This window comes from Martes martes, assembly GCF_963455335.1.
Source record: "Martes martes genome assembly, chromosome: 1".
Lineage (NCBI taxonomy): Eukaryota > Metazoa > Chordata > Mammalia > Carnivora > Mustelidae > Martes > Martes martes.
The window spans coordinates 158,607,804-158,634,806 of record NC_137888.1 but is presented as its reverse complement, the minus strand read 5'-3'; the positions used below and the strand labels follow the sequence as shown (position 1 = coordinate 158,634,806).

Sequence of the window (27,003 nt, the reverse complement as noted above, 5' to 3'; positions counted from 1 at the left end):
CTTTGCTCCATTGTATAGACTTTGCCCCTTTGTCAGAGATTAGTTGACTATATTTATGTGAGTCTGCTTCTGAGCTTTCTATTCTGTTCCACTGATTTATTTGCCAGTAACACAGGGCTTGATTACTGTAGCTTATAGTAAGTCTTGAAGTTGTGTAGTGTCTGTCCTCCAACTTTGTTCTTTTCCTTTAATAATGTGTTGGCTATTCTGGGTCTTTTGTCTCTCTGTATAAACTTTAAACTTTTTTTTTTTTTAAACTTTATTAATTTATTTGACAGAGATCACAAGTAAGCAGAGAGGCAGAGAGAGAGGAAGGAAAGCAGGCTCCTTGCCAAGTAGAGAGCCTGATGCGGGGCTCGATCCCAGGACCCGGGGATCATGACCTGAGCTGAGAGCAAAGGCTTTAACTCACTGAGCCACCCAGGCGCCCCTCTCTGTATAAACTTTAGAATCAGTTTGTCAGGGGCACCTGGGTGGCTCAGTGGGTTAAAGCCTCTGCCTTCGGCCCAGGTCATGATCTCAGGGTCCTGGGATCCAGCCCCACATCCGGCTCTCTGCTCAGCGGGGAGCCTGCTTCCCTCTCTCTCTCTCTGCCTGCCTCTCTGCCTACTTGTGATCTCTGTCTGTCAAATAAATAAATAAAATAAAAAAAAAAAGAATCAGTTTGTCAGTATCCACAAGATAACTAGTTGGGATTTTCATTGGGATTGTGTTAAATCTATAGATCAAGTTGGGATGAACTGATATCTTGAAAATACTGAATTTCCTTACCTATAAACATGAACTAGCTCTTTGTAATTCTTTGATCCATCATCAGAATTTTGCATTTTTCCTAATATAAATCTTGTACATATTTTGTTAGTTTTATTTTTTATTTTATTTTATTTTTTAGAGAGAGAGATTGGGCAAGTGGGGCAGGGCAAGGAGGGGCAGAGGGAGAGGGAAAGAGAATCTTAAGCAGGCTCCATGCTTGGAGGGGAGCCCAAATCGGGGCTCGAGCTCATGATCCTGAGATCATGACCTGAGCTGAGTTGAGGTGGATGCCTAACCGACTGAGCCACCCAGGTACCCCTTGTTAGTTTTATATGTAAGCATTTCTTTTTTGAGGGTGCTAATGAAAATGGTATTATGTTTTCAACTTCAAATTCCACTTGTTCATTGCTGGTACATAGGAAATGAGTTTTGTCTAGTAACTCAGTATTCTGTGACTTTGCCATAATGGTTTACTAGTCCAGGAGTTTTTGGTTGATTCTTTGAGATTCTCTACATGTCATCTGCCAGAAAGTTTTGTTTCTTTCTTCCCCATCTGTAGACAGGTATTCCTGCTTTTCTAAACTTTGTATTATGCCACTTCCCTTTTAGGAAACATCTTCATTAGTACCTGTTTTCGCTAACTGAAAGAAAACAAGAGAGGAAGACATCCTTGCTTTTGTTCTTGATCTTAGTGGGAAAACTTTAAGTATGATATTAGCTGTAAGCTTTTGTAGATGTTCTTTATCAAGTTCAGGAAGCTCTCTACTCCTAGTTAACTGAGAACTTTTATTATGAATGGGTGTTAGAGTTTATCAAATGCTTTTTCTGCATCTATTGATATAATCATGTGATTTTTCTTCTTCAGCTTGTTGATATGATGGATTACATTAATTGATTTTCAAACATTGAAAGAGCCTTGCATACCCTGGAAAAATCCCACTTGATCATGATGTACAATTCTGTTTATACATTGTTCCATTCAATTTGCTAATGTTTTGTTGAGGATTTTTACATCTGTGTGCATGAGAAATACTGGTCTGTCATTTCCTTTTCTTGTGATGTCTTTGCCTGGTTTTGGAATTAGGTTAATGCTGGTCTTACAGAATGAGTTGGAAAGTATTCCCTCTGTTTCTATCTTTTGGAAGAGATTGTAGGGAATTGGCAAAATTTCTTCCTTAAATATTTGGTAGAATTTGCCAGTAAACCCATCCGGGTCTGGTGCTTTCTGTTTTGAAGGTTATTAATTATTGGCTCGGGGGGAGAGGGGTGGGGAGATGGGTTAGCTCAGTGATGGGTATTAAGGAGGGCACGTATTGCATGGAGCACTGGGTGTTATATGCAAACAATGAATCATGGAACACTACATCAAAAACCAATGACATACTGTATGGTGACCAACATAACATAATAAAAAAAAATTGGCTTGATTTCCTCAATAGATACAGGCCTATTTAGAAAAGTGTACATATACCTTCTTTTCTCTTCTTGCCCAGATAGGGCAGATGAGTTTATGACAGTTAATACAGGCCATGACTCTCCTGGAAATAATAAAGTACTGGTGCTCAGGGACAGCTCAGCTGGCTAAAGACCAGCAACTGGAGCTCATCTCCAGGATTCTGCTCTGTATGTGTGTGTGTTCTGTTGCCAGGTTCCTGGAACCTAGGAGGCTGCCTGCATCTCCCCAGCTCATCTCTCTCTCTCTCTCTCTGAGATGGAAGGGGGTCACCCTGAAAAACATCAGTGATGGAACCCTCCCCTCTCCCCACCCGGTCAGCCCTGGCAGGAGACCTACATGTGGATCCGGGTGTTTTTCAGGGTGACTCCCAGCTTTCTAGGAAATACAGTCTTGCTTGAACGTGCTGGTGGTTTTGCATCACCTGCAGGAGACTCTGGGCAGGAGACTCTCCACGGCAGGACGTGAGCCAACAAGACATGGGTACTCAAGAACATGCCTTCCTGGGGGGCATCAAAGCCTTGGGCTGGATTCCACCTTAAGTGTTTGCCCCTGCTCTGCCTCTGCCTGGAACCCTCTTACACCAGATGTCTGTGCCGCTTCCCATGCTCAGGAAGTGCCCGGGTCAAATGATGCTTTCCCCTGGAACCCTGCCCTCTCCCTCTACTTCAGTCTCCTTCTCATATCACTGTCTATTTTCCTCTGGCACATGTCGTATCTACAAGTCACATCTGTGGGCTGTCTGTCTGTTTCCATCAAATGCCAGCTCCATGAGGCAGGCCTTGCTTATCCTTAGAGAACCTTGACCTGGGCCTGACCCAGAACAGGAGCTCACCCCATATTTGGGTGTGGAGAGATGATTCCTTGCTCCTGATCAGCCTCACCTAGTGCCCCAGCCTGATATGTCCAGCCCTGCTGGGCCTGGTGTCAGCAGAATGCCCCTGGGTGGGAACTCCTTGGTGCCTCCTGCTGGCTGCAGGCTGCTCTTAGTGGAGATGGGACAAGCCCCAAGTGTCTCCACCTACCTGACCTCTTCCCACCCTCCACCCTCCCAGCTCCCCTGCCCAACAGGGCATGACCTCATCCTAGAGTCAGGCTTCCAGTGGAGCTTTCCAGAAAGTGGAAGCTAGCGCAGGGCCAGAGCCCTGGATGGGCGGACGGGCGGCTGCCAGCTCAGCTCCCACTGGCTATGGGGGTCCCAGGATGACAGCCAGTGACAGAAAGCTCTCCTCCCCCCACCAATCAGCCCCAGCAGGAGACCTACATGCGGATCTGGGTGTTTTTCAGGGTGATGTTCAGATCATCCAGGGCCTCCTCCATCTCCTGTGTGTTCTGGATGAGCGAGAGGTTCTGCTCTTCCAGCTTCATGAAGATGTCCAGGAGCTGCTGGGGATCTGTGAAGTACAGCTCCAGCTCCTGCAACCAGAGCCACGTGTGCAGGCCGGCTGGGCAGCACAGGGGGACTAGCTTCTGCAGCCCCACCCAGAGCGGGGCCACTGACCTCCCCGTCGCTGTCTGGATCCTCACACAGGGTGGAGATAGAGCTTGACCTGCAGAGAGATGTGGGGTCAGGGCACTGCTGCCCAGCCTGGGGGGCAGAGGTCTGGTGGTGGTCTTACTTTACCCCCAATGGGGAAGCCTCCCCTTCTCCTCCCACCAGCTGACCTGGAGAGGGCACTAGTTTCCCTCTTGGCCCCATACCTGTCACACAGCAGTCAGGGGAGGGTTTCAAAATTCAATTAGTTCACGTCATTTCAGTTAGAATAGAACTCAGCCTCCTTCCTGGAGCCTATAGGACCCCTACTGCCCCCTCACCTCCCTCTGTTACCCCTTAAGTTACTCAGCCCCTGTTCCTACCAGCTCTCTTTCTGTTTCTCTGGTTGTTGACCCTACCTCAGGACCTTTGCACACATAGCTCCCACTGCTAGAGTTGCCTCGCCCCATTTACCATTCTTTTTCTAAGAACAACCTTCAGGGCCTTTTCTGCCCACCTCCCCTATCTAGATTTGCCCTTGGCACTTTCCTTGATGGTCCTACTCAGAGCTATCCTGTGATATTCGAAGCCACTTCTGCCTGACCCTGAGAACCCCACAGGGGCAGGGACTATCCTCAGGGTTGCGGGGAAAACTATGAGCTTTGAGCACTCAGCATGGGGACCTGGGAGGCCCTGCTGGAGGGGACCTAACCTCAACCGAATTCCAAACTGCTTTCATCACCCCTCCTGGCCTCCTTCAGCCTGGGCCCTTGCCCTGGATGTGCTGGTTCTGGGGGCTGAGAAGCAGGTGGGGCAGGCTCATAGCCAGAGGCATCTGGGCCCCACCCATAAGAACCCAAGCTGAGGCCTGCCTGACTCCAGGCTCTGACCTAAGTGACAGGGAAAGGTGGTAAGTGCAGGACTCTGTGGGATCCCAGAGGGGGAACCTTGGAGGAAGGGCCACAGTAACAACCAAAGCACTCACCAGACCTGTGGCTCATACTGAACACTTGATGTCTATTTGGCAAATGAAGAACATGCAGCTTAGAGAACTGGCTACCTGCCCAAGGTCATCTGCAGGGCACTGCTGACCCATAAGGTGCCTGAGAGTCTGCTCTCCAGATGGGCATTGTCTGTGGGGTGGGCTGGACTTTAGCCCCCACTTGCCCTCTCTACTGAATGCCTTGTGCAGCCCACAACCTGCCCAACTGTACTCAGTGGCCCCGGTAACATGGCTAAAAGATGGAGGGACGCGGGTAGTGTGATCCTAGACCTCTCTTCTGAGGGATTGCCCCAGCATGGGGCCTTGAGGGTGAGGCTTCTGAGCTGAGGGCAATGCCGGCAGGGGAGGCATGCAGAGCCTCTGTTCAACAAGGAACTGGAAATGACAGTTCCCACTGGCCAGGGTTGCAGGGATCCAAGTTAACCTGAGGCTTGTGCCTGGCCCACCATTGGTGGCTACTCTTCTCCACAAGGCACAACCATGATGCATAAAGAGGAAAGTAAGCTCAGAAACTGGTAGCACTCTGGTCCCCCTGCAGCCCAAGAAACATCCATTTGGGATGTGGGAGGCCGAGTGAGGAGAACATCAAAGGGAGCAGGGTATGCGCACAGGGGCATAGAGCTCAGGAGCTAGTGGGGGAGAGAACCATGGGGAAGGGTTGGCAGGCTGGGGAAGGGTTGGCAGGCTGTTGTAGAGAAGGAAGGAGAGAGGATGGCGCACTTAAGGGAAGAGCAGAAGATACAGACCTTGCACGGCAGAATGGCGGGGAGGCTCCTGGGCTCCTGGGCCACCCACTCTCTCCAACCCTCGTGCCACAACACTTACCTAAGCTGATCAACTAGAAAGCTTCCAAGGAAACAGAGGAGGCTATTTCAGTGGGATTGGCAAAGATTTCTTACATCGGACACAACATTCACCAACCATAAAAGCAAAGATTGGCTAATTGGACTCAAAACAATAACATTGAGAGAGTAATAAGACGAGTCACAGACTGGGCAAATACAGTCATACTACACTTTCACACGAAGGACTGGCATCCAGATATATAAAGAACTAATGGAAAACCAGAAGCAGAAGACCAATAATCCAATAAAAATGTACAAAAATTGAATAGACACCTCAAAAAGGAGGCTATCTGAGTCGCCATCATATGTGTCATCATGAAAGTGTCATGAAGACCGCAATGAGATACTACCCCCACCCCCATAGGACTCCTGTCTTTTATTCTCCATATTCTGATCTTTTCACCCCTGGGGCTGAGCTGACTTCTGACTGGACAGACTGTCCCTCCCAGGGCTAGCCAATTCCTAGAAAGGGTAAAGGACACACCCTTGAATATGCTTTTCAGGGGCAAACCAACCAATACCAAGCTCTCATAGCTGGGGTCACTATTCCCCTGCCCTGGTGGCCAGATAACTGAGGACATCCCTTGGCCCCAGAGCCCTGAAATTAACCAAGCCCACCAATCCTAAATCCACATACCCTGCGCACTTGCTCTTTCCAGCAGAAACCACAAGAAGGGCTCCTGCCCACACCTCCCGCACTCCCTCTGCCTCCGGACCCAGCTGGTCGCCTCCCCCTGTAGCCCCAGGCTGTGTGGTGTGCCCCCTCCTCATGAGAACAGAGTAAAAACCACCTTTTCAATGACATCATCTCATGATGTGCTGGTCTTACCCACCGTCACATTCTCTATTAGGACATGATTTTCGAACAACCCTGCCAGAATACCTAGACAGACGGGAACCTACAATAGCGTGATCCCGGATCTGACCTGATGTGGGGCGGGACGTGGGGGTGCCGGCCAGAGCGGCAAATGTGACAGCCATGGTAGGAGTCTGTTTGGCAGAAGCTGCTAACGCTCAACATCGACTCACCTTGTGACCCAGCAGTCCCACTCTTATTTCCAGCCAAAAAGAAATCTTTTTTTTTCCAGCCAAAATGTATCTTTTTCATGCAAAAGAGGGTGCTTATACATAAAAGAACAGGAATGTTTGCAGCAGTTTTAATGAGAAGAGCCAAGAATTGGGAACAATGCAAAAGGCCACCAGTCAGAGAGAGGACCCAAAGAGTGGGGCTTCTTCATGAGGTGGGACACTAAGCAACAACAGCCAAGAACAACCTGCCGCCGCACACAACTGCGCAGATGCTCAGTGAACGGACGCCGGCCCCGAGAGCCCACTGGTGCTGTTCTCGGTGCACCGAGTTTCAGAACAGGGAGAGTGTCCCAGGGCAACAAAGACAAAAGAGTGTGAACGTACTGGTGTGGGGTCTGACTGAGGAGGGCCTGAGGGAGTTCTGGGCTCCGGGAATATTCTATGTCTGGACCTGAGTGTGATTACACAAGTACATATATGTGTAAGAACTCAAGAGTTGTTCACTTAAGATTTGTTCGTTTTGTGATCTGTCGACATAGCATAAGTATGAGAGAAAAAGAATAAAAGAAGACCTAAGTCTGATCACATCACTGGTTTGCGGAAGCTTCCCGGCTCCTGTAGGCTCTGGGCCTGAGGGTGCCAATTCCACCTGGCTGCGTGTGGCCCAGTTTTCTCACCTGTCATGTGGGTACCCTCCAGGAGGCACTGGGGCTTGGGGGGTGCTGCCTGGAATAGCAAGGGGGCAAGTAGCAGGGAAGGAGGCAGGGGTTGGCTGGGGAAGGGGCAGGGGGGCTGGGGCAGGAGGTCTGTCTTGTGGTCACTGGTCATGGCTGGAGAACACTGGTGGGCATATGTGGGGCGGGGGGTCAGGCACTGCAGGAAGAAATCCAGGATGTGTAAGAGGTGCCTGGTGGTCCCAGAGACGGTGCTGGAGAGGCTAAGGGGCAAGAGTCACTGGAGTTGGAACCTGATCCCAGGAGGAGGCAGGACCTTCAGGTAGAGCATCCAGGATGATTAAGAGAACTGCCAGACACTGGAATGACTATGCATGACCAGCAGACCCACCTCTGTGCCCTGAGACAGTGGATTTTGTGTCAACTTGCCTAGGTTCAACATTATTCTAGATGCTTCTGTGAAGATGTTTGTTAGATGAGATGAACAAATCAGTAGACTTTGAGTGAAATAGATGACCCTTTGTGATGTGGGTGGGCCTCGTCCAATCAGTCGAAGGCCCGAAGAGACAAAGACTGACCTCCCATGAAGAAGAGGGGATTCTGCCAGCCTACTGCCTTCAGACTCATGCTGCAGCAGCAGCTCTTCTTCCCTGGGTTTCCACCTGCCAGCCACCTGCCTTGGCTCTCCAGTCTTACCAGGCTGGCCCGAGGGGGTGGTCCAGATTGCATGGGACAGGTGAGACCCTGGCAGTGGCCCCTGGCCCTGTAAAGGCGAGCACCTGGTAGCCATCTGAGGCCATCCCTCCCCATAATCACATATGACTATCGCTCCAGTAGCGCCAAGAGGCCAGGGCTAGACAGTCGAGGGAATCTGAGAAGGACTACCTCCAGCTGCTCCCCGGCTGTGCCACTTATGGACAGACAGCAAGATGCACGGGGTCAGCTCTCCAGTAAAAGGAAGGACGGGTGTAAGAAAATCACCTTTGCTTGTATTTACGTTGAATCAGGAGGAAATGCCGGTATTCATTTGAGCTACTGAACAGCATTCATATGGTTCAATGTACTGTTAACATTAAAAGGCTGGAGAGGGACGCCTGGGTGGCTCCGTGGGTTGAGTGTCGGACTTGTGATTTCTGCTCAGGTCATGGTCTCAGGCTCAGTGTCCCCAGTGTCTGCTTAGGATTCTCTCTCTCCCTCTCCCTCTGTCCCCCTCCCCGCCCCATTCACGCACACGTGCTTTCTCTGTCAAATAAATAAATACATCTTAAAAAACTAAACGGCTGGCAGGATATGCTGTAGATAACAAATCTCGCTGCAGTGCCCTCTGTGACTTCTTGGCCCAACAGTCTATGTGGAGAGGGGGCTGGAAGGAGGTGTGCCAGGCCTGGGGCTGGGGGCAGGAGGCTAAGACTTCTCAGCTTATACCTTTCTACATGGTTGTGATTTTTCTGAATGTATCACTTAGTAAACTCCTAAAACTAAACAAGTTTTCAGTGAGGGAGAAGGAGTAACTGGGGGTGACCCAGCAGCAGGGGGAGTTGGGGGGGGTATGGCTCTGGCCTTAGAGGCAGAGAGGTTTTTAAGTGGGGTAGGGATAGGTCTGCATTGACTCACGGTTGTGTTTGAGGCTTCTGTTTGTCCAAAGTAACTGTCACACTTAAATCTGGGTAATTTTAGTAAAAATCCAGACTCTGGCTTTCCGTGAAAGGCTCCGGAGCTCTGGCCTCCTTGGCCGACACTCCCTGGCCACCGAGGGCTGGCAGGGGGCATGTGTCTTCCCGTTCACTGCACCCAATTTGGCTGCCTGTACTGTTTATATCTGACTGTCCCATTAACACCTGAGTGGGCCACCTCGGGTATAAGTTGATCGAACCGGACAGAAATAAAACTGTTCAGAAAACATTTTGATTTTGGTGCTTAAGTCCGACTACACAGCTTCTGTGTTGGGAACAGCCCTTCCTCGTGGTCTCACTCTTCCCGGAGAGACTGGGCTCATCCTGGGCACCCCTGGCCCAGAGCCACTGCAGAGCACTCCCCACCAGGCCCCAGCCACTTCCCTGCCCTACCCGAGGCCCACTCACCCTTTGGGGTCCAGCTCACTGCTCAGGCTGGGCTGTCTGCTGTACTGGAGGCTCATGGTGCTGGATAGAAGCCGCCTCAGCCGGGTCACCGGCAGGGACTTCGAGGGTTTCTTTGGGCCCTGACCATCTGGAGGAAGCAGAGGAATTGTTTCCACATACCCCAGCCCAGGGCAGGACTCTTCCAGCTTGGGGCAGCCACATACCTCTAGAGCTTGTTTTGCCCTTGTTCCCTGGTCCTACAGGAAGCAAGGGAGGGTTCCAGATGGCTTCAGCTGGAGCCAGAATTTCAGCAACACTGCTTGAGGGCACAGGGCTCCCCAGGATCCTCCCAGCCCCCTTCCCCTCGGTTTCAGAAAGATACGCATGGGAGGAACGTGCCTGGGGTCTGAGTTAGAGCCGGCCCTATCTTCCTCGACTGGATGTGTGCGCTGAGCCACCAGGCCCCAAGGGGCACCTACTGCCTCTGGCTGGGGCTTTGTGAAGCATGGAAGGGGCCCAGCCTGCGGTTCTCCATGCCCTAGATGGACCCAGGGACTGGCTGTCTCTTTTCTGCTACCTTTGTCCCCTCCTGTGGAGAATGAAATGTTCTCTTTTGGGGGCTCGGTGGCCTCCTTGGTCTTTTTGAGGTCCCGGTGCCGCTTCTCCTTTTCTTCCAACCACTCCCTGGGCGACAGCTTGTATAGGAAGTCTTTGTAGATCCTGTAATGCTGCAAAGTGTCTTCAAATTTGGAGATTTCACTAGACCCGGGAGGGGTGGTGAGGTCAGGCTCTGCCTGCTGGGACGCCCCTCCACAGGGGACGGCCCCCGAAGCCTGGCCACGCCTGTCGTGCTCCTTGTTCTCCTGGGGACAGGCATGGCAGCACTGCTGTGCTGGGGAGAGGACATTGCCCCACTGGGGACCAATGGGGCTCAGACCTCCACAGTGACAGTGCTCTGACACTTTGGAGTGGCCGTGGACCCTGGCGACTCTGTGTGCCAAGTGAGCCCTGCCTCCTAGTGAGGCTTTGGGAAAGTCACTGAATCTTTTCTTGGCCTCTGTCACCTCATTCGTAAAATGGGCAGCTGCATCTGGCAGGCTTTGAGTCCCTAACTTATGAGTCCCTAAGCTATTTAGTAAGTCTGGGAGGTGAGGTCATGAGGTCTGTGCTGCGGGGGGGCTCCCTTTGGCCCTGGGAGAGGGGCGGAGGGAAGGGCAGCAGGCCAGGATAGGCAGGCTCTCTCCTTTAGCTCACCTTTTGATGTTCATGATCTGCGTGGTCAGTTCACGGATCTCAATGATCTTCTCCACTTTTGCTTTGGTCTCCTTCTCAGCCCTGGGGGTGGGGATGGGGGTGGGGGCAGGGAGCCAATCGCAGACTGTTAAAGGGGGCGTGTATGCGGCCTTGGGGGGTGGGGGTGGGATGGGGAGCCGCCTGGGACCCCTTGGGCGGCTGGGCGGATGCAGGCAGGTTGGGCGCAGGTACAGAGTTCCAGGGGGCACTGGGTTGGGGCGCGCGGGCTGCCCCTCCGCGGGGGGCTCACGCTCTCAGGGCCTGAACGGAGCTGCGGTCGTTCTCCCGGAGAAACTCGTCGAACAAGGCTGCGTCCTTCTCCAGGGACTTCTCTGCCTTCTCCAGCTCGGCCTCCTCCTTGGCCGCCAGCATCTCCAGCCGCTGGATCTCCTTCCGCTTCATATCCAGGGCGTACTGAGGGCCACCAGAGCGGGAGTCAGGCTCCTGGCTGGGAGATCCCCCTCCCTGGGCCCCCTGCGCATTGTAGCTGGGCCAACCTGAATGAGGAATATCTGCCGCTTCTGGTTAATGTAGATGTTCATGTTATCAGATTCCATCTTCCTTTCTGCAAAGATAGGAGGAAAGCCTCTGGGGGGCGGGGTGGGCGGCGCGAGAGAGACCCGAGCTGGGCCGAGGAAGCCAATCCCGACATGGGCTGTGCTAGGAGGCCCAGGTTATCACAGGGCCTCTGGGAGATTGAGCCCTGCCTCTAGCCAAAGGAAAGAGGGCTCTGTTTATGAATTGCACTCTGCATGGCTGGAGACTGGGCCAGGTGGTGAGTCCTTTCCTATGTCTGACTCGAGCCTCTCTTGCTGTAATACTCTTCTCACCTGGAGTAAGGCTCTGGACACCTCCTGCCATGGACATTTCATCCAACGGGATCTAATAACGAAAGTCCTACTAGGTCAGGACCTGCATCGGGGTGGTGAGAGAAAAATGGGGCAGCATGATCTCTTTTTGGGGGTACTCTAAGCCCCCAGGATCCAATTTAGGTAGAAGCTAAGTCAGCACACCAGGGTTTCAGCCAGGTGGGAGGAAATTAAGGTGGGCATCTGGAACACCTTCCGGAGGGCAAGCAGAGAGGTAATGTAGCAGGGGCTAAGGGCCATGGGAGCCTCCTTCTCTCGCGTTTCTGGAAAGCAAGGCTTAGAAGCGCCCTGACTTTGGAGAGGCCAGGAACTGAGGAACAGGCCATGGAACCATGTGGCTCTCTGCATTGTCTCTTAAACCCTCTCCTTTCTGGAAGATGCTGTGGTGTGGGAGTCTAGAAGTCTAGAAGCCTGGCAGACACCCAGCTTGGCCTCTGTCTCCCTGGCCCACCTTGTGGGAAGACCCTTTCCCTCAAGGAGACCCAGCTCCCCACTGCAAGTCAAATCTGGGACAAGGACAAGTCTTGTGTCTAAACCTGCTGAGTCCAGTCTTCCCCGTCCAGACACAGCCTGCCCCTCCCAGATCTTAGGGACACAGGGTGGAGACAGAAATGAAAACCTTGCGGTGCTGCTGTTCCCACTCACACAGAGCTGGGCACAAAAGTGTCAGAGTGAGCTCGGGGCTCTCCACCCCAGAATAAGCCATGGGGCCAGCCATGGAGGCTGGGTGTCTTTTTGATTAATATTTCTGTTCAGTACACCTGAAGTCCAGCTGGTTTCCAGGACTTTATTGTCTGGGCTGATAGAATATTAATGCCTATTCTGCACTCAAGATTTCCTAGTGGGTCATAAAATTAATAAGAGCTCACACACACACACACACACACACACACACGTACATATAGTTCCTTCTAATTACATGTAGCATCTGAGGACGTTGGATCATACAACCCACGAGGTCGGCACTGTCACTGGCCAGGAGAGGAAACTGCTGTGCAAAGGAGCTGAAGAGCCCGCCCAGGATGGCAAGGTCATTCAATGCTAAAACTGAGATCTGAACTCAGGGAACTTCATGCCAGACGGACTCTCTTTACCATCAAGTTAAGGGACTATATTTTATAGGTGTGCAATCTGCATTCACGTGCACGGTAACATTCCAAATGCAGACAATACTGGGATCCAAAGGCTTTTAAATCTGCAGTCCATCTGGAATTGATGTGTGTGGTCGTGGGAGGCAGGGTCAGACCTGAAGACGCCCAAATTCCCCATTGCACCGCAGCCCCGCCTCTTCAAGCACTTTAAAAGCATGAAAGGCAAGACCTGACTCCAGAAAAAGGGGGCACCTTTGGTCATGCAGAGCTTCCACGCCGTGTGGTCATGGAAGGCGCGCAGCCGCTCGGCCTCGGCGCGCACCTCCTGCTCTTGCATCTCGTCCTCCAGCTGCAGCTCCCGACGCAGGCTGGTGTGCTTGGCCGACACTTTGGATGAGTAGGTCATCTTCTCGTGCACCTGCAGGGTGGTCTTCTGCTCCCGCTCCTGGCAGGCGGGGCCAGGTGGAGTTGGGCTGGGCCAGCATCTATTTCTGGCCCCTCCCCCACCAGGCCTAGGACAAGCCTCCTCCCCTCAGCATGCTGCCGGGACCACTAAGGTCCCACTGAGGTCGGAGAGAGGGGTCGAGGTGCGCTCCTGGACCTGCATGCGCCGTCGCTGCACAGGAAGGCTGTGGAGCTGCGTGTGCTTGTGGAAGCGCCTGGGATGCCTTGAACACAGCTCTCGGGTTGAGAGGTAAGTGGGCAGGAAGCACTTTCAGAGAGCGGGGTAAAGGCGGGGTCCCCAGGTGAAGTACAGTTTGCCTAGTTAGATGGCATTCAATAGTGCAGGGACATACTAACAGATGATTCCTCTTTCATCTGAAATTCACACTTACTGTGATTTGCTAAATCTGACCCTCCAAGGTTCAGGGAAACTAGATCTGAGCTTCCAAAAGAAACTCAAGATCCCTGGGGTCTGGAGTGGGGCTGGAAAATGTGCATTTCCTGATGTATCTTTGGTCACTGGTTGGGTCTCAGTGGGAGCCACTTGTCCAAGGAATCTCAGATACTGAGCCCTGAGTTGGGGCAGACAAAGTCAGCCCAGGAGGGAGTCTGGAATACCGGCCATGCCCATGCCCCTGAGAGTGTGTCCCAGAAACACGGCTCATGCTGACCGCTTCTCGGTGAAGATGTCCCAGGTGAATCCTCCCTGAGCCTGGCTGCAAGTCTGCTTGCATGCCACAGGGGGTGAGAATCGACAAGGGGCTCTTGGATGGGGAGGCAAGACAGACCATTCTGGGGTACAGACAAGGCAAGGGGCTGGGGGTTGGGGCTGGCTCCACGACTCCCAGGTACTGCTGAGGGGCATGCGTGTCTGTGTGTGTGCTCCTGTGTGCTTGTTTGTGTGTGTATCTGGCTTCCAAGAATTCCAGCGAGGGGGATTGTGCAAGGCTGGAGCAGTTCGGAGGGTGGTGGTCTCCTGGGGAAGATGTGAGGGTCCCTGAGGTCTGAGATGAGTCTTGCAGGACAGGGAGAGTCTCGGGAGCCGATGACCTCTGGTGTAAGGGAAGCAGAAGTAAAGCCTCGTGGTTGAGGCTAGGCCTTAGCAGCCTCTAACAGCCCACTCGGACAAGGCCCAGGAACAGTAGTGATAAAACCATGTGAGAACAGTGGGACAGGTCAGAGACTGGAGAGCTAGTCAGGCTTTTGAAATGATTTTTTTTTAAATGGTGAGCCACTGGGGCGCCTGGGCAGCTCAGTTGGTTAAGCATCCAACTCTTGATTTCAGCTCAGGTCATGATCTCAGGATCATCAGGCTTTGCGCTCAACTTGGAGTCTGCTTGAGATTCTTTCTCTCCTTCTCCATCTGCCCCCCTGACTTGTGCTCTCTCTAAATAAATAAACAAAATAAAGGATTCTTCTGAGAAGGGCAATCAGTCTTAGATACTCACTGCGCGAGACTTATTCCGCTCCTGTTCTCTGAGCAAGAAGAAATCCACATCTCCAGATGTGTGGAAAGGATTTGTGGAATGGTCAGGAGCCACTGTGGACACTGGGGAGAGAGATACTTCATTGGAGAGATGAGCTGGCTCTTCCAAATGGTGGCCTGTGTCTCAGGAGTCCTGGCTCCCCCCAGCCCAGCACGAGGAACTTGGAAGCACAAGCTAGTGGCAAATGTTCTCTTGGATCTGGCGGTACCTGAAGTCCAACCCTGGACCTTCCAACTCCATAAACCCACCTGTCTGGTTTAACTTAGTTGGACATGGGCATCTGAAAGAGACCTGGTGAACCCAGCACAATCTGTGTCTCAGACGTCTGGCCCCTCTCAATTAAAGTCTCAGGAACCCCCATTCCATAGAGGAGAGAAGCAAGAGGCGGGAATTGATGAGGCCGGCTGGCAGGAGGTTGGCTCCCAAACCGAGGCACCCGCCTGCAGAGTGGCAGTGGGCACACCAGGTGAACCTACCCTGTCTGCAGGATTCTCCAGGAGCTTCCCAGGAGAAGGCTGAGTTTGTTGGTGAGTGAGGCAAAGCACCTGAGGCCTAGCGGGTGGAGGGCAGGGCAGGAATTTGGGAGATGGGGGCTGCCAAGGACCTCAGCTCTGATGCTCTCCTACTCCTGTGGGTAAGGGAGAGGTTCCTGCTGCTCAGCTCAGCAGGGACAGAACCCAAGAGGCATCAAAGTAAGGGCTTCAAAATATGGACGCTCTCTCCCCTCATCCTCGATTTAGAGGAAACATTTCTCCCCTCATCCTCGATTTAGAGGAAACAAGGTTCCTTATAAGATCAAACAAAACAAAACAAAAAATTCTTGGAAGTAAAAGAGTATGAGAACAAAATAACTCCTCCACTTTGAAAAAACTCTGGGTGACATTCTGGGGGTATTGCTTCTAGTAATTTCTAACACCTATTTTTAATAATTTCACATCTTTAAAAAAAAAAACACTTCACCTTCAGCAAATGCCTGGGAAATTACTAATTCAGTGAGAGCCCTGTACGCAATTACAAAGGGGTACAGTAAGGCAGGACTTCACCAGGGCATGTCGGGGGACCAAGCGTGGCAGCCACACGCTGCCTCGGGCACTGGTGTGCCACCACAGGCTGGCTCTCGGCAACTGACTTTCTGAAGGGGGAGCAGGGGCCAGGGGCCGTGAGCGCTTCCAAGCTTCAGAGCCTTATGCCGACCTGCCTTTCTGCAGGTCTGTCCCATTTTACACCCTCACCAGCAAGAAGAGACTGTGAAGGGGATTTGACGTTATGCTCTGAGGGTCTCAAAATGCCTCCGCACAAGAGCCGAACTTATTAATGAGTGAAAATGGAGAAGCTGGCCGACTCCATCCTGCTCAGGCCATCCGGGTGAACCAGAGCAGAAGCGAGAGGGGTGGTCTTCTCTGGCCAGTGCGACCCCAACAGTCACTTAGACGGCCCCCCCAGGGTGCTTCATCTGCACCCATCATATGGAGGGCAGAAAAGCTCCAAGTCTACACCATCTTTGTACTATTCTTTCAAATTTTCTCAAAGAATGAAATCCTGTCAAAATAGTTTACAAATCTGAGTGAGAGAAGGAAAGAAAGATGACCAGCTCCTAGGCCCCGCTGAGGGGACGAAGCCCGCAGCAGCCTCTGGTAGGTCTTAGCCTGGCTTCTGGAGACGGGAGAATGCAGGAGGGGGCGGCCCGAGACAGGGAGAGGTCACGGGGCGGTGCCGGACCCAGGGCCATCAGGGACCTGCGGAGAGGAGGGACAGAAGTGGGATGGGCTTGTGCGAGTTTGGAGCATGGACTCTCGTCCCACAACTAATCACGACTTTCTTTTACACACGGATTTTGCGGCTGCTAGAGAGGCTCTGGAAGAGACTTCAGGGCCTTTCTGTCCGAATTGGGAGGCTGGGGAAGCAGGTGTGGATGGTGCACTGGGCACATGGCTTGCCTCCCCTACCAAGCCAACCCCAGTCCCCAGAAATGATGTAACACACATTCAGAGAATGCACACAGCTCTGGACAAGAAGGGATGACTCTGGGTGGGGGGAGCGGTGGGCGGGAGTTGCCAGGGAGGGTTGGAAGAGGGAACGTGGTGGGGATGGGGATGGGGTAGAGGGGGGGCTATGGTCCAAGTAGGCCGGCCTGGGAGGAGGAAGGGATCAGGGAAGTGACGGCTCTGAGTGCAGCAATGGGGGCACGAGGGACCTGGACAGAACTGCCGCAGCTCGCCCCCGCCGCATGTCCTCATCCCACTCTCTCTCACTCCCTGTGCTCCTCCAGCAACCCCAGGCAGGGGTCCTAAATTCAGAATCGTGAGGACTGAGCTCGGGCGAGAGAGGCAGGGAAAAGTTAGAGTCTTGACGTACCCAGATTGCGGGGCAGTAGCATGCGTGGGCTGCATGTCCCACGGCCCCATGGAGTAATTAATTATGCTAGTTAGCCAGCACGGAGCACTTAACCATGGCCAGACTTCACCTGACTGAATGTTCGTAACCACCCTGAGCTGGGAAATATTGTTACTCCTGGTGAGGAGGAACGGAGGGACAGAGAGGTAAAGGTAAGCTGCTCAACCTGTAAGTAGCAATGTGGAGACTGGCTTCTGAAAACAGGCGCTGCTTGTGCAGTCTGGTGAGTGGGAAATGTTTCCAAGTGGAAATCTGTTAATGGGAAGATGAGCCTACAACCCAGACTGGCAGTCATTTGAAGCAGATCATTCCACACATGCCAAGTTGGTTTCACATTTAGTTTCACATAATACACCCCATGATGGTTTTTTTCATATGTTTCACAGAATACACCCCATTATCAGAATGAGGGAGAAAATGATATGATCTTTTCAAGGGATGCAGTGAAAGTGTTTGATACAATTCTAAACTGATTTTAAATCATAGTCATAGCAACCTAGGAAGAGGAGGGAACTTCCCAATCTGATAAGGGAAAGCGTGGTGAGTTCAGTAATGGCCCCCAGAGATGTCCATGCCATAAACCCCAAGCCTGTGACTAGATTCCTTTATATGGTAAAAGGGATTTTGCAGATGGGATGAAGGACTTCGAGACGGGAGATGGTCCTGGATTAGACAGAGGGGCCTGATGTAATCACACGGGTCCTACTAAGACGGAGGCAGGAGGGCCAGAAGCAGGAGGAGTAGGTGTGATGACAGAAGCGGAGGTTGGAGTGACGTCACGGAAACCAGGCAGGTTGTGCTGCTGGCTTGGAGCCAGAGAGGGGCTGGGAGCCAAGGACCCGTGAGCCTCTAAACTGGAAACTGCAAGGAAGCAGATTCTCCCCTGGAGCTTCTGGAAGGAGTTCTGTAAGATTCATTCCAGACTTCTGACTTCAGAATTATAAGATAACATATTTGTGTTGCTTTAAGCCACCAAATTTGTGGTGCAACAGCCACACAAAATGAATACAGGTATCTACAAGAAACTTCCAGGGGGAAATATTGCATATTTCCCTTCCAGGATCAGGAACAAGGCATGGATACCCATCTTTGCACTTCTAATCAACACTGCAGTTAGGCCAGGAAAAGATATAAAAGCACAGTATTGGAAAGGAAGCACAAATAATGTCATCTCAAGGTGATGTGAGTGTCGGGGAGAAAATCCAAAGAATCTACCAACAAAATGGTTACAATTAGCTTAGAGGTGATTTGTAGGTCTGATTGCAAAGTGAACACAAAACTTGTATAAGATACAGTATCTTCATGACCTCGGGGGAGGGGTCAGCAAAGAGCTTTGAAACAGGACACAAAAAGTACCAACCATACAAAAATGACTGGTAAAGTGAACTCCATGAAAATTAGGAACGTTTGTTTATTAAGAGGCAACACCAAGAAAGGAAAAAGCAATCTACTAAGCAAGGGAAGGTATTTGCGTACTAAGGACTGGTGAATGATTTGTTTCCAGAATATGTAAAGAGCTCCTAGAAATCATTCAAGTAAAAGGACAACCCAGTAGAAAAATGAGCAGAGGCAGGGAGGCACTTTATAACACAGACTCATCAGTGAACATATGGAAAGGTGATCACCCTCATTGGTCACAGGGAATACGAGATGCTAATACATATCGAAAGGGCCAGATGATAGTAAAAGCATAGAGGTGCGGGGCATCTGGGACGCTCACACCTGCTAGTGGGGCTGTAAACTGGTACAGTTGTTCTGGAAAACTGCTCAGCGGTATCTAAGGTTAAACATACTACCAGCAATTCCACTCCTTCATATACACCCAGGAGAAAGGAGTGCTTTTTTTCCCTAAATGGCATGTACAAGAATGTTCATTGCAGTATTATTTGTAATATCGAAAGCCCGGAAACAACCCAAATGTCCATCCACTCCAGAGAGAATAATACACTGTTGACATATGCACACAATAGGATATACACGGCGACAACAAAGAAGGGAGTCCTGTGACTGGCATTCCACAGATGTGATGCTGAGTGAACAGGGTCAGGACCACAAGAGCACAGAATGTGACCCCATTTATACAAGGTTCGAGAATGGATAAAGTGATTCTCTGGTGATAACAGAACAGTGCTGTCTCTTGGGCAAAGGGAATGTCTGGGCAGATGGAAAGGTTCTAGACTGTGGGGTAGAAGTTACAAAATTGTATACGTTTATTGAAACTTATCAAACTGTATACCTAAGATTTGTGCATTTCACCTTACATGAATTATACCTTAGCAAAGAAACCAAACCAAACCCAAACCCAGACTGCTCACCCTTATGTAGTGATCAATTTAGGCATCCACGGGCGGAAGAAGCTGTTGGGTGAACGGCTGGTGGGAATCTGGCTGAGGGCCAGGCGGCCACCACCTGAACCCACTGAGCATGCGCTTCTTGTGAAAGGAGGTAGGAGGGATTCTGGTGGTCAAAGTGGAATACCAAGCATGTAGGGTTATGTCTAATTAAAGGAAATATGAGGAACAGAGGAACAGTTTCAATAAAAATGACAATGACCAGGAAGCAAACAGACACATACAGAATGGGGGATATTGTATAAGATAACTAACACCACTTCTCAATAAGTCAAGACTCAGAAAATGGAAGGACATGGGGAACGGAGGGACTCTGCAAGACTTAAAGAGAGGGAAGATGATCAGATCTCATCTGAATCCTCATTAGAACGAATCTTCTATAGGAAGACATTTCTGAGACATTTGGGAGCCTTCATTGTGGCCTTGCAGGGAAACATCCCTATTTTTGAAAAATGAATGTTGCGGGATATAAGGATGAAATGACATGCCTGGACTTCACTTTAAAATATTCTGGCAAAGTATAGAAGCAACCCAAGTGTGCCTTGATAGATGAATGGAAGGAAGATGTGATAGGCATACACACAGACACACAGACACACACACACACACACACACACACACACACTGGAATATCACTTAGCCACTGTATGTTAACTATACTGGAGTTAAAAATTAAAATAATTTTTTCTGGCAAAAAAAAAATAAAAAGGATAGATGAAACAAATGTGGCCAAATCCAGTCTGGTGATGGGCACGTTCGTTTACTGCATTTTGGTCTCTGCTTCTGAGCAGGTTTGGATTGTCATAATTAAAAGCAAGAGGGGACACAGTGGGGTGGGGTCTTGATGGGAGAAGGCTCAGCCTGAGAGAGATAGGCTCAGGGAACATGCTCACATCTGCACTCCTCCACAGAAGCATCAAACTGGCTAGTAAGCCTTGGGGGCAGCGCACAGCGTAGGAGCTAAAGGGATGAATGGCAGTGCAGGGGCTTGGAGGAAGCAGTATGAGCAGGTGGCTGCCTACCCTACTTCCTCTTAATAGTTGGCAGCCTCATTGAATGTGCCTCATTGAACAGTTATACTTCTCAGCCTCCTTTGCAAATACTGATGGCCACATGACAAATTTGTAGACATTGGAATGTAGGCAGAAATTGCTGGGTGGGGCTTTTGGGAATGCTTTTTCCAGGGAGGGCTGAGTTGGCTGGTGTGCAGTTTTGCTCTTGCCTTTACCCCTTCTCCTTGTCTGAAATCAGATGTGATGGCTGGAGCTGCAGCAGCCATTTTGTGACTGCACAGTAACTTTGCAGTTGAAAACCCTAAGGCTAAAACTGGTGGAGCAGAAAGACTTGGGAACTGGTCACCTGATTTCTTAGAACTGCTGTTTGTAGACCTCATGGAGCTCTGGACTGCCTCCCATATTTCCCATTACAGGAAGAAAAACAAATCCTACTTTGTTCATGTTACTGTTATTTCAGGTCTCAGTCACCCAATTCCTAATGGAAATAGAAGCATTTCCCTTTGCCACTTGCATGGGAGACTATGTTGACGAGGGGAGATGTTTGACTCCCACCAACTTAGACTTCAGCTCCCAGCTTGAGGGCTACGTTTACCTTTTTTCCCATGTTTCTTCTTTTTTTCTTCAATGATTGAAGAAGAACTGTTGTCTGGGGACTCCAGGCTGTTCGCTGGAGAGAGACAAAAGCAAAGCTTAAATACAGCGTGAGTCTGGGGAGAGGCTCAGGCACCAGCATCCTCACTGGCCCGTTAAGTGGCCCTGGCAAGGTGCTCAGATTCTCTGAGCTTCCGTTTCCACATCTGAGATAATCATGCTGACTTTGCTGGCAAGTTGTGATAACTGTGCAAGAAAAGGGCCCATGTGTACACGTGCCTGGCACACAGAACATATTTTGTGCCTTCCCTTTTGCATCCTTGCATTTACTACTTAAGAGGAGTGTAGGACCATTTTATGGGGAGGTCACAGACCCAAGCCCTCTGCCTCATGGCACTGCCCACACTTTTGCTGTGAGCCTCCCAGAGTTTCCCTCAGACTGCAACAGAAGATTCAGAGACACCCATTTCCCTGTTGTCCTCCCTTCCACGGATACTCACATGGAAGGGGGCAGTGGGCCTGATACTTCCTCCTACCCCAACACAGAAATCATCTGTAGCTTGGCGATTCCAGTTTATGCCAGCCAGGGAGGGCAGCCAGCCACTGGCAGAAGGGGTGGGGGCTGCTGGAGAGCCTGGGGTATGGTCTGGTGTGGAGCCCAAGGAGTCAGTCCTTTTGGACCCGCTAGGAGGAGGAGACCTGGGATGATGAGGGGATGACAGGGTTTGCAAGGTAGGGGACGTGATACAGAAGGCAGGCCCTGAGCAGCTGGGATGGGATGTGGGGAGAATGAGGAGGAACAGCTGTCCTGTGGCACTGGCAGGAATGTCAAGGGGCCCAAAATCCCAATGCCTATATGTCAAGGTGTATATTTATAATGGTAAGGAGAGGTCAAGCCATATATATAATGGTAAAGAGAGGGGAGGCGGTAGGGAGTGGTGAGGCCAGTGGAGAGAGTTCAGGAGCAGAGGCTGTTCAGCGAGTATTTTCTGTCTTAGTGACTCTGGGGTTCAATTTCCAGGTAGCAACATTTAACCAACCATATCATAAAATCAGAACATACCACTATCAATTAAATAGACCAAAACCCAAACAAACAAACCCAAACTCTAATAAAATTCAGCTTTTTCTTAATTGAAAAAATGATGTGTAGACATAGCAGACTTTTTTAACAATGTCCTTCGATGTGTTATGATGAACACTGATACGACATGCCGCTATGAAGATTCTACCAGATGGATCTTTGTTCACCTAACCAGAGGTATTTTATGCATACAGATTCTTTTTCGTTTTAAGATTTTATTTATTTGTCAGAGAGCGAGCGAGCGAGAGAGCACAAGCAGTGGAGGCAGCAGGCAGGGAGAAGCAGGCTCCCTGCTGAGCAAGGAGCCTGATGCAGGATTCGATCCCAGGACCCTGGGATCATGACCCAAACTAAAGGCAGACTCCCAATCAGCTGAGCCACCCAGGCGCCCCATGCACACACATTCTTAGATGCCCCTTACTTCTTCACTGAACAATGCATCTGCTTTCATGCTACAATATGGGTGAACCCTGAGGACACTGAGCCCAGGGAAGAAGCCAGTCACAAAAGGACCACTTCTATGAGGTCCCTAGAGTCATCCAATTACACATAGAAAGTAGGATGGTGGGTGCCAGGGACTGCGGAAGCGGGGATGGGAGTTAGTGTTCAGTGGGGATAGAGTATCAGTTTTGCAAGGTGAAAAAGTTCTGCAGACAGATGGGGGGATGATTGCACACGAATATGAATGTACTTATAACTGAACGTTCCACTTGCAAATGCCCAAAAGAGTAAATTCTGTTATGTATATACAGTTGACCCCAATTTTTAAAATGCTAACAAAAAAAAAAAAAAAAAAAGAACGTCTGCTCATGTCCAAGTCTCATTGCCCCTTAGCCATGTCCTGGGGTGGACCCTGAGGCTGTTTCCAGTCTTAACGCAATTTCCAAGCTTGTGCAGTGGTCACTCTCTATCACCCAGTTGAGCAGGACCGGGTCCCACACACCTGGAGTTTTGTCAGTAGGACAGGTGATAAATGCATCTCAGTTTTAATTTGCACTTCTCAATTATGGAAACTATTGTGTGTCTTTTCAGATGTTAATTAACTGCTTGCTTCTCTGTTAGTATCCTTCGCCTATTTTACTATTGGGATGTTGTAGTTTTTAAACAATCTTGAGAACTGTTATCTATTAGAGGACTCTAGCTCATTTGTTTGTCAGAGCTGCTAAAAATACTTTTGCTCCAGCTGATATGACAATTTCCTTTGGATTGTCTCTCGTGTGTTCTCCTTACAGGACATTTTCATGTTTGCTTAGTGAAGTGCTTCGGTGTTCTGTGTCTTGTTTAGAAAGGAATTCTGCATCTGAAGGTTAAATACATTTTAAAAACTCCTGTTTTCTTCCAGTACTTTAACAGAATTGAATTTTTTACTTAAAAATTTTATAGATTTTATTTATTTATTTGACAGACAGAGAGAACAAGCAGGGGGAGAAGCAGAGGGAGAAGCAGGCTCCCCACTGAGTGGGGAGCCCAACCACATCATGACCTGAGCCGAAGGCAGATGCTCAACCGACTGAGCCACCGAGGTTCCCCAAATTAAGAAGTTTTAAAATGTGAGCCTTCTTTTAGAAAAATTCTCCAAGAAAGACCAGGAGGTGAACCGGGTACAAAATGTCCTCATAAGAAGTGATAGAATTTTAGTCCCCATCTGCCTTCTGCAGTACTGGAGTGCGGGGGGGCGGGGGGAGGTGGGAAACGACAGCTCCCCAGGGAAGCTGACCTGCTCCTTCTCTAGCAGCCAGGAGTCTCTCCCCCTCTACTCCCCTGAGCCACCTTCCCTGCATTCCAGTTACAAGAGGGCTGGGCCACCATCATTGACCCCGGTTCCCGGCCATCTCCCTCCTTCACCCTGGGACTCACTCAGCATCTCCCCTGCACACTGGCAAGCGTGTCCTCTCCGCTGCAAGTCCCCTCCACTCCCCCACAGACGAGGGCTGGTGGCTTCAATGAGGGTGGGAGGGAGGGGTGGATATAGGGCTTTTCAGGAGAGCCCAGGGGGCTTGGTGCCAGACAGGATGTTGGTGAGGGAGAGAAGGGAGCACAGGGGATAACTCCGTCCCTTGGTATAAACTCCTGTGCTTCAGGTGCTGTTTGCTGAGGTGGCAGAGAAGGGAGGAAGGGGTGGGGGGGCAGCAAGAGGCCTGGAGCTCAGGCGGAAGTGCTGGGTTCAGGTGCCCGTGGGAGCAGCGAAACAGGGACTCTGAAGAGGCCACTCCTGATGGAGGTCTGGGGACTAGGACAATAGAGAACAAAAATGTGTCATTGGCAAATAGATGGAAACTGAGGCCGTGCTTGTGGTCGAGACAGAGGATGGCAGGGACAGCCGAGGAACCCCGATGGTCCAGGAGCTTGGCAAGGAGGCCTGCGGAGCAGAGGGACAGGCAGGAGAAGACCAGAGCCCCGGGGGAGGGTGGAAGGAGGAGCCAGGGTCTGAGGGGAGGTGCCTTTGGAGAGGTCTTAGCCCCCAGAGTGAGACTGGTAGTGTGGGGTGAAGGGGCAGAAGCCAAGATCCCACAGGGTTAGGGAGGGGAGGCAAGTGGACTTGGTAGGTTTGGCCAGCTCTCAAGGGATGGCTGGAAATGGAGGGGAGGTGCACAGTGAGAAAGGGACCATGCAGTCGGGGAACGGCCACCACTGGAATCCCAGCAAGACACAGAAGTGTGACGCAGGTGGAGTGATTGAGGGGTCCAGGAAACAAAGAGGGGCAGTTCCGTAGCAGCCTTGCCCATCCCTGGGTATGAGAGGGCAAACGAGAGACACAGACCAAAACCCAAAGACGACGCTGTATGAAGAGACTTGACCACGCTGAGCAGACTGGCAGACCCCCTTTTTTTTGAGCTGGGGTGGAGAGAGTAAAATAGAGAGAGAGGGGAGGAGCAGAGGGAGAGAGACTCCCAAGCAGACTCCATGCCTAGCACGGAGCTGAGGCGGGGCTCCGTCTCACCACCCTGAGATCAGGACCTGAGCCAAAATGAAGAGTCGGACACAACCAACAGAACCACCCAGGTGCCCCAGGGCAGACCACTTTAAGACACAAGTCACAAAACCACTGTGTGTTTACCTCCTTCGCGGTGGCCGGCACCTGAAATAGCCCCCAGTGTCCCCAGGCTCCAGGCACTCACAGCCTTCAGTGCCCCTCCAGCAACAGATCATGGCTGGTTTGTGTGGTCAGCTGTGGAAGTGACAGTGTGGGACTTCAGAAGCAAGGCTAGAGAGGACATTTGGGCCCTGCCTTGCCTCTCTGGGATCACCTGTTCTGAAGGGGGTCAGCCCCAGCCAATGGCCACATGACTAAGCCTGCCCAGAGCTGATTCTCCAGCCCTGGTCAAGCCTTCCGGTGACCACGGAGGAGACCCCCTGGGCCCGAATCCCCAAGCCAAGCCCCTCATGAGCTCCTGACCCAAAGAAACTGAGCTAACTCATGTTTACTGTTGTTTTAAGCCACTCAGTTTTGAGGTAATTTGTTACACAGCCCACTCTTCAGGGGCATCCCAGGCTTGGGAGGTCCAGGACCGCAATCCACAGGGTTTGGGAGATCCTACGTGATCTCATGCAGCGACCTCTGTAGCTTCTCATCTCGCTCCCAGCCTCACCCCTCCCTGCTACCCTCTGGCCACCTGAAGACTCTCACGGACCGTCCCACAGGCAACACCACCCTTTGCTTTTTTCACTGCACGGGAGTCCATGCCCCGTCAGTCAACATCTCCCTCGTCTGTTGTTGGCCCCCTGACCTCCCCCCCATCCAGGACAGAGGGGCTCACTGCCTGCCCTCCCAGAGACGGCACTCCCCTCTCTTGCACGTGTCACATCTGCTATTATGGAGCGTCACCTTCTTTCCCAAGATGGGAAACAGCTTCAGGTGCATTAAGGATGTCTTGTACTTTCTGCACCTGATGCTCTAGCACGTGGGTCTTACGGACCCCACAGGGACTGTCCCCATCTCTCCACCCTGGGGTTGGCCAACCCCTAGTGAGAGTGAAGGAGGTATCCAAGAGGGTGATTTACAAATGTAGACCAACTGCTCTAGAGCCCACATGCCCACCTCCCACCTCCACTGTCAGCCTCTCACACCCAGGGCCCCTGGACCCTGCTCTAGTTGCCCAGGGCCAGGTCCCAGATAACTCAGGACAGCCCTGTGCCACAGAGTCCTGACATTACTCAAACCAGTCAACCCTAAGCCTGCACACCCTGCCTCCCCTGCTCCTTCCCAAAGAAATCACGACAAAGGCTCTTGCCCACAGTGCCCCGCTCCCTCTGCCTCTGACCCAGCCTGGTCCGTTCCAGTGTGGCCCTGCCGCCTATTTCTAGGGATCTGAGAAGATCACACACTGTCTTTCCAATGGCAGCCATCCCCTTGTCTGCTGATCTTGCTACACCTGAGCGGTAGTGAAACCGACAGTTTACTTATCTTTTATTTGTATGTCAATTTTAATATCTATATTATATCTTTACATTTCAATTGTTCTCATTACCTTGATCTATCTACGGGGTGTATTCCTGATTGCTTTTTTCTTTTTCTTTTTTTATTTAACATACAGGGTTATATTAGTTTTAGGTGAGCAATACAGTGACTCAACACTTCCACGCCTCACCCCATGCTCATGATGACAAGTGTCCTCCTTCATTCCCATCACCTATTTCACCCATCCTCCGCCCCCCCCCCCCCGTCTGGTAACCATCAGGGTGTTCTCTATAGTGAAGAGTCCACTTCTTGCTTTATCTTTTTTTCCCTTTGCTCGTTTGTTTCTTAAATTCCACATATGAATGAAATTGTATGGTATTTGTCTTTCTCTGACACATTTTGCTTCGCATAGTGCATTCTAGCTCCATCCATGTTGTTGCACATGGCAAGATTTCATTATTTCTGATGGCTGAGTCATATTCCATTGTATACACACCACATCTTCTTTATCCACTCATCAGCCGATGGACACACGGGCTGCTTCCTTATCTTGGCTACTGTAGATAATGCTGCTATAAACTTCAGGGTGCATGTATCCATTTGAATTAGTGTTTTTGTTTTCTTTGGATAAATACCTAGGAGTGCAATGGCTGGTTCATAGGGTAGCTCTATTTTAAACTTTCTGAGGAACCT

The 27,003-nt window shown here is 50.8% G+C and overlaps 1 protein-coding gene across 1 annotated transcript in view; it reads right to left on the bottom strand.

Moving 5' to 3' along the window:
* The window catches only part of CFAP100 (cilia and flagella associated protein 100), a gene marked incomplete at both ends in the record, with an annotated part of 41,965 nt that extends 16,371 nt beyond the window's left edge, over positions 1-25,594 (bottom strand). Inside the window, 13 exons of the mRNA XM_080810956.1 lie at positions 3,471-3,622; positions 3,708-3,756; positions 9,313-9,439; positions 9,516-9,548; positions 9,869-10,050; positions 10,546-10,626; positions 10,835-10,998; positions 11,082-11,149; positions 12,797-12,989; positions 14,437-14,537; positions 20,829-20,903; positions 24,970-25,044; positions 25,540-25,594. Coding sequence (XP_080667082.1) covers positions 3,471-3,622; positions 3,708-3,756; positions 9,313-9,439; positions 9,516-9,548; positions 9,869-10,050; positions 10,546-10,626; positions 10,835-10,998; positions 11,082-11,149; positions 12,797-12,989; positions 14,437-14,537; positions 20,829-20,903; positions 24,970-25,044; positions 25,540-25,594 — 1,355 coding nt within the window. The remainder of the gene's footprint in view (positions 1-3,470; positions 3,623-3,707; positions 3,757-9,312; positions 9,440-9,515; positions 9,549-9,868; positions 10,051-10,545; positions 10,627-10,834; positions 10,999-11,081; positions 11,150-12,796; positions 12,990-14,436; positions 14,538-20,828; positions 20,904-24,969; positions 25,045-25,539) is intronic.
* Positions 25,595-27,003: the final 1,409 nt, after the last annotated feature.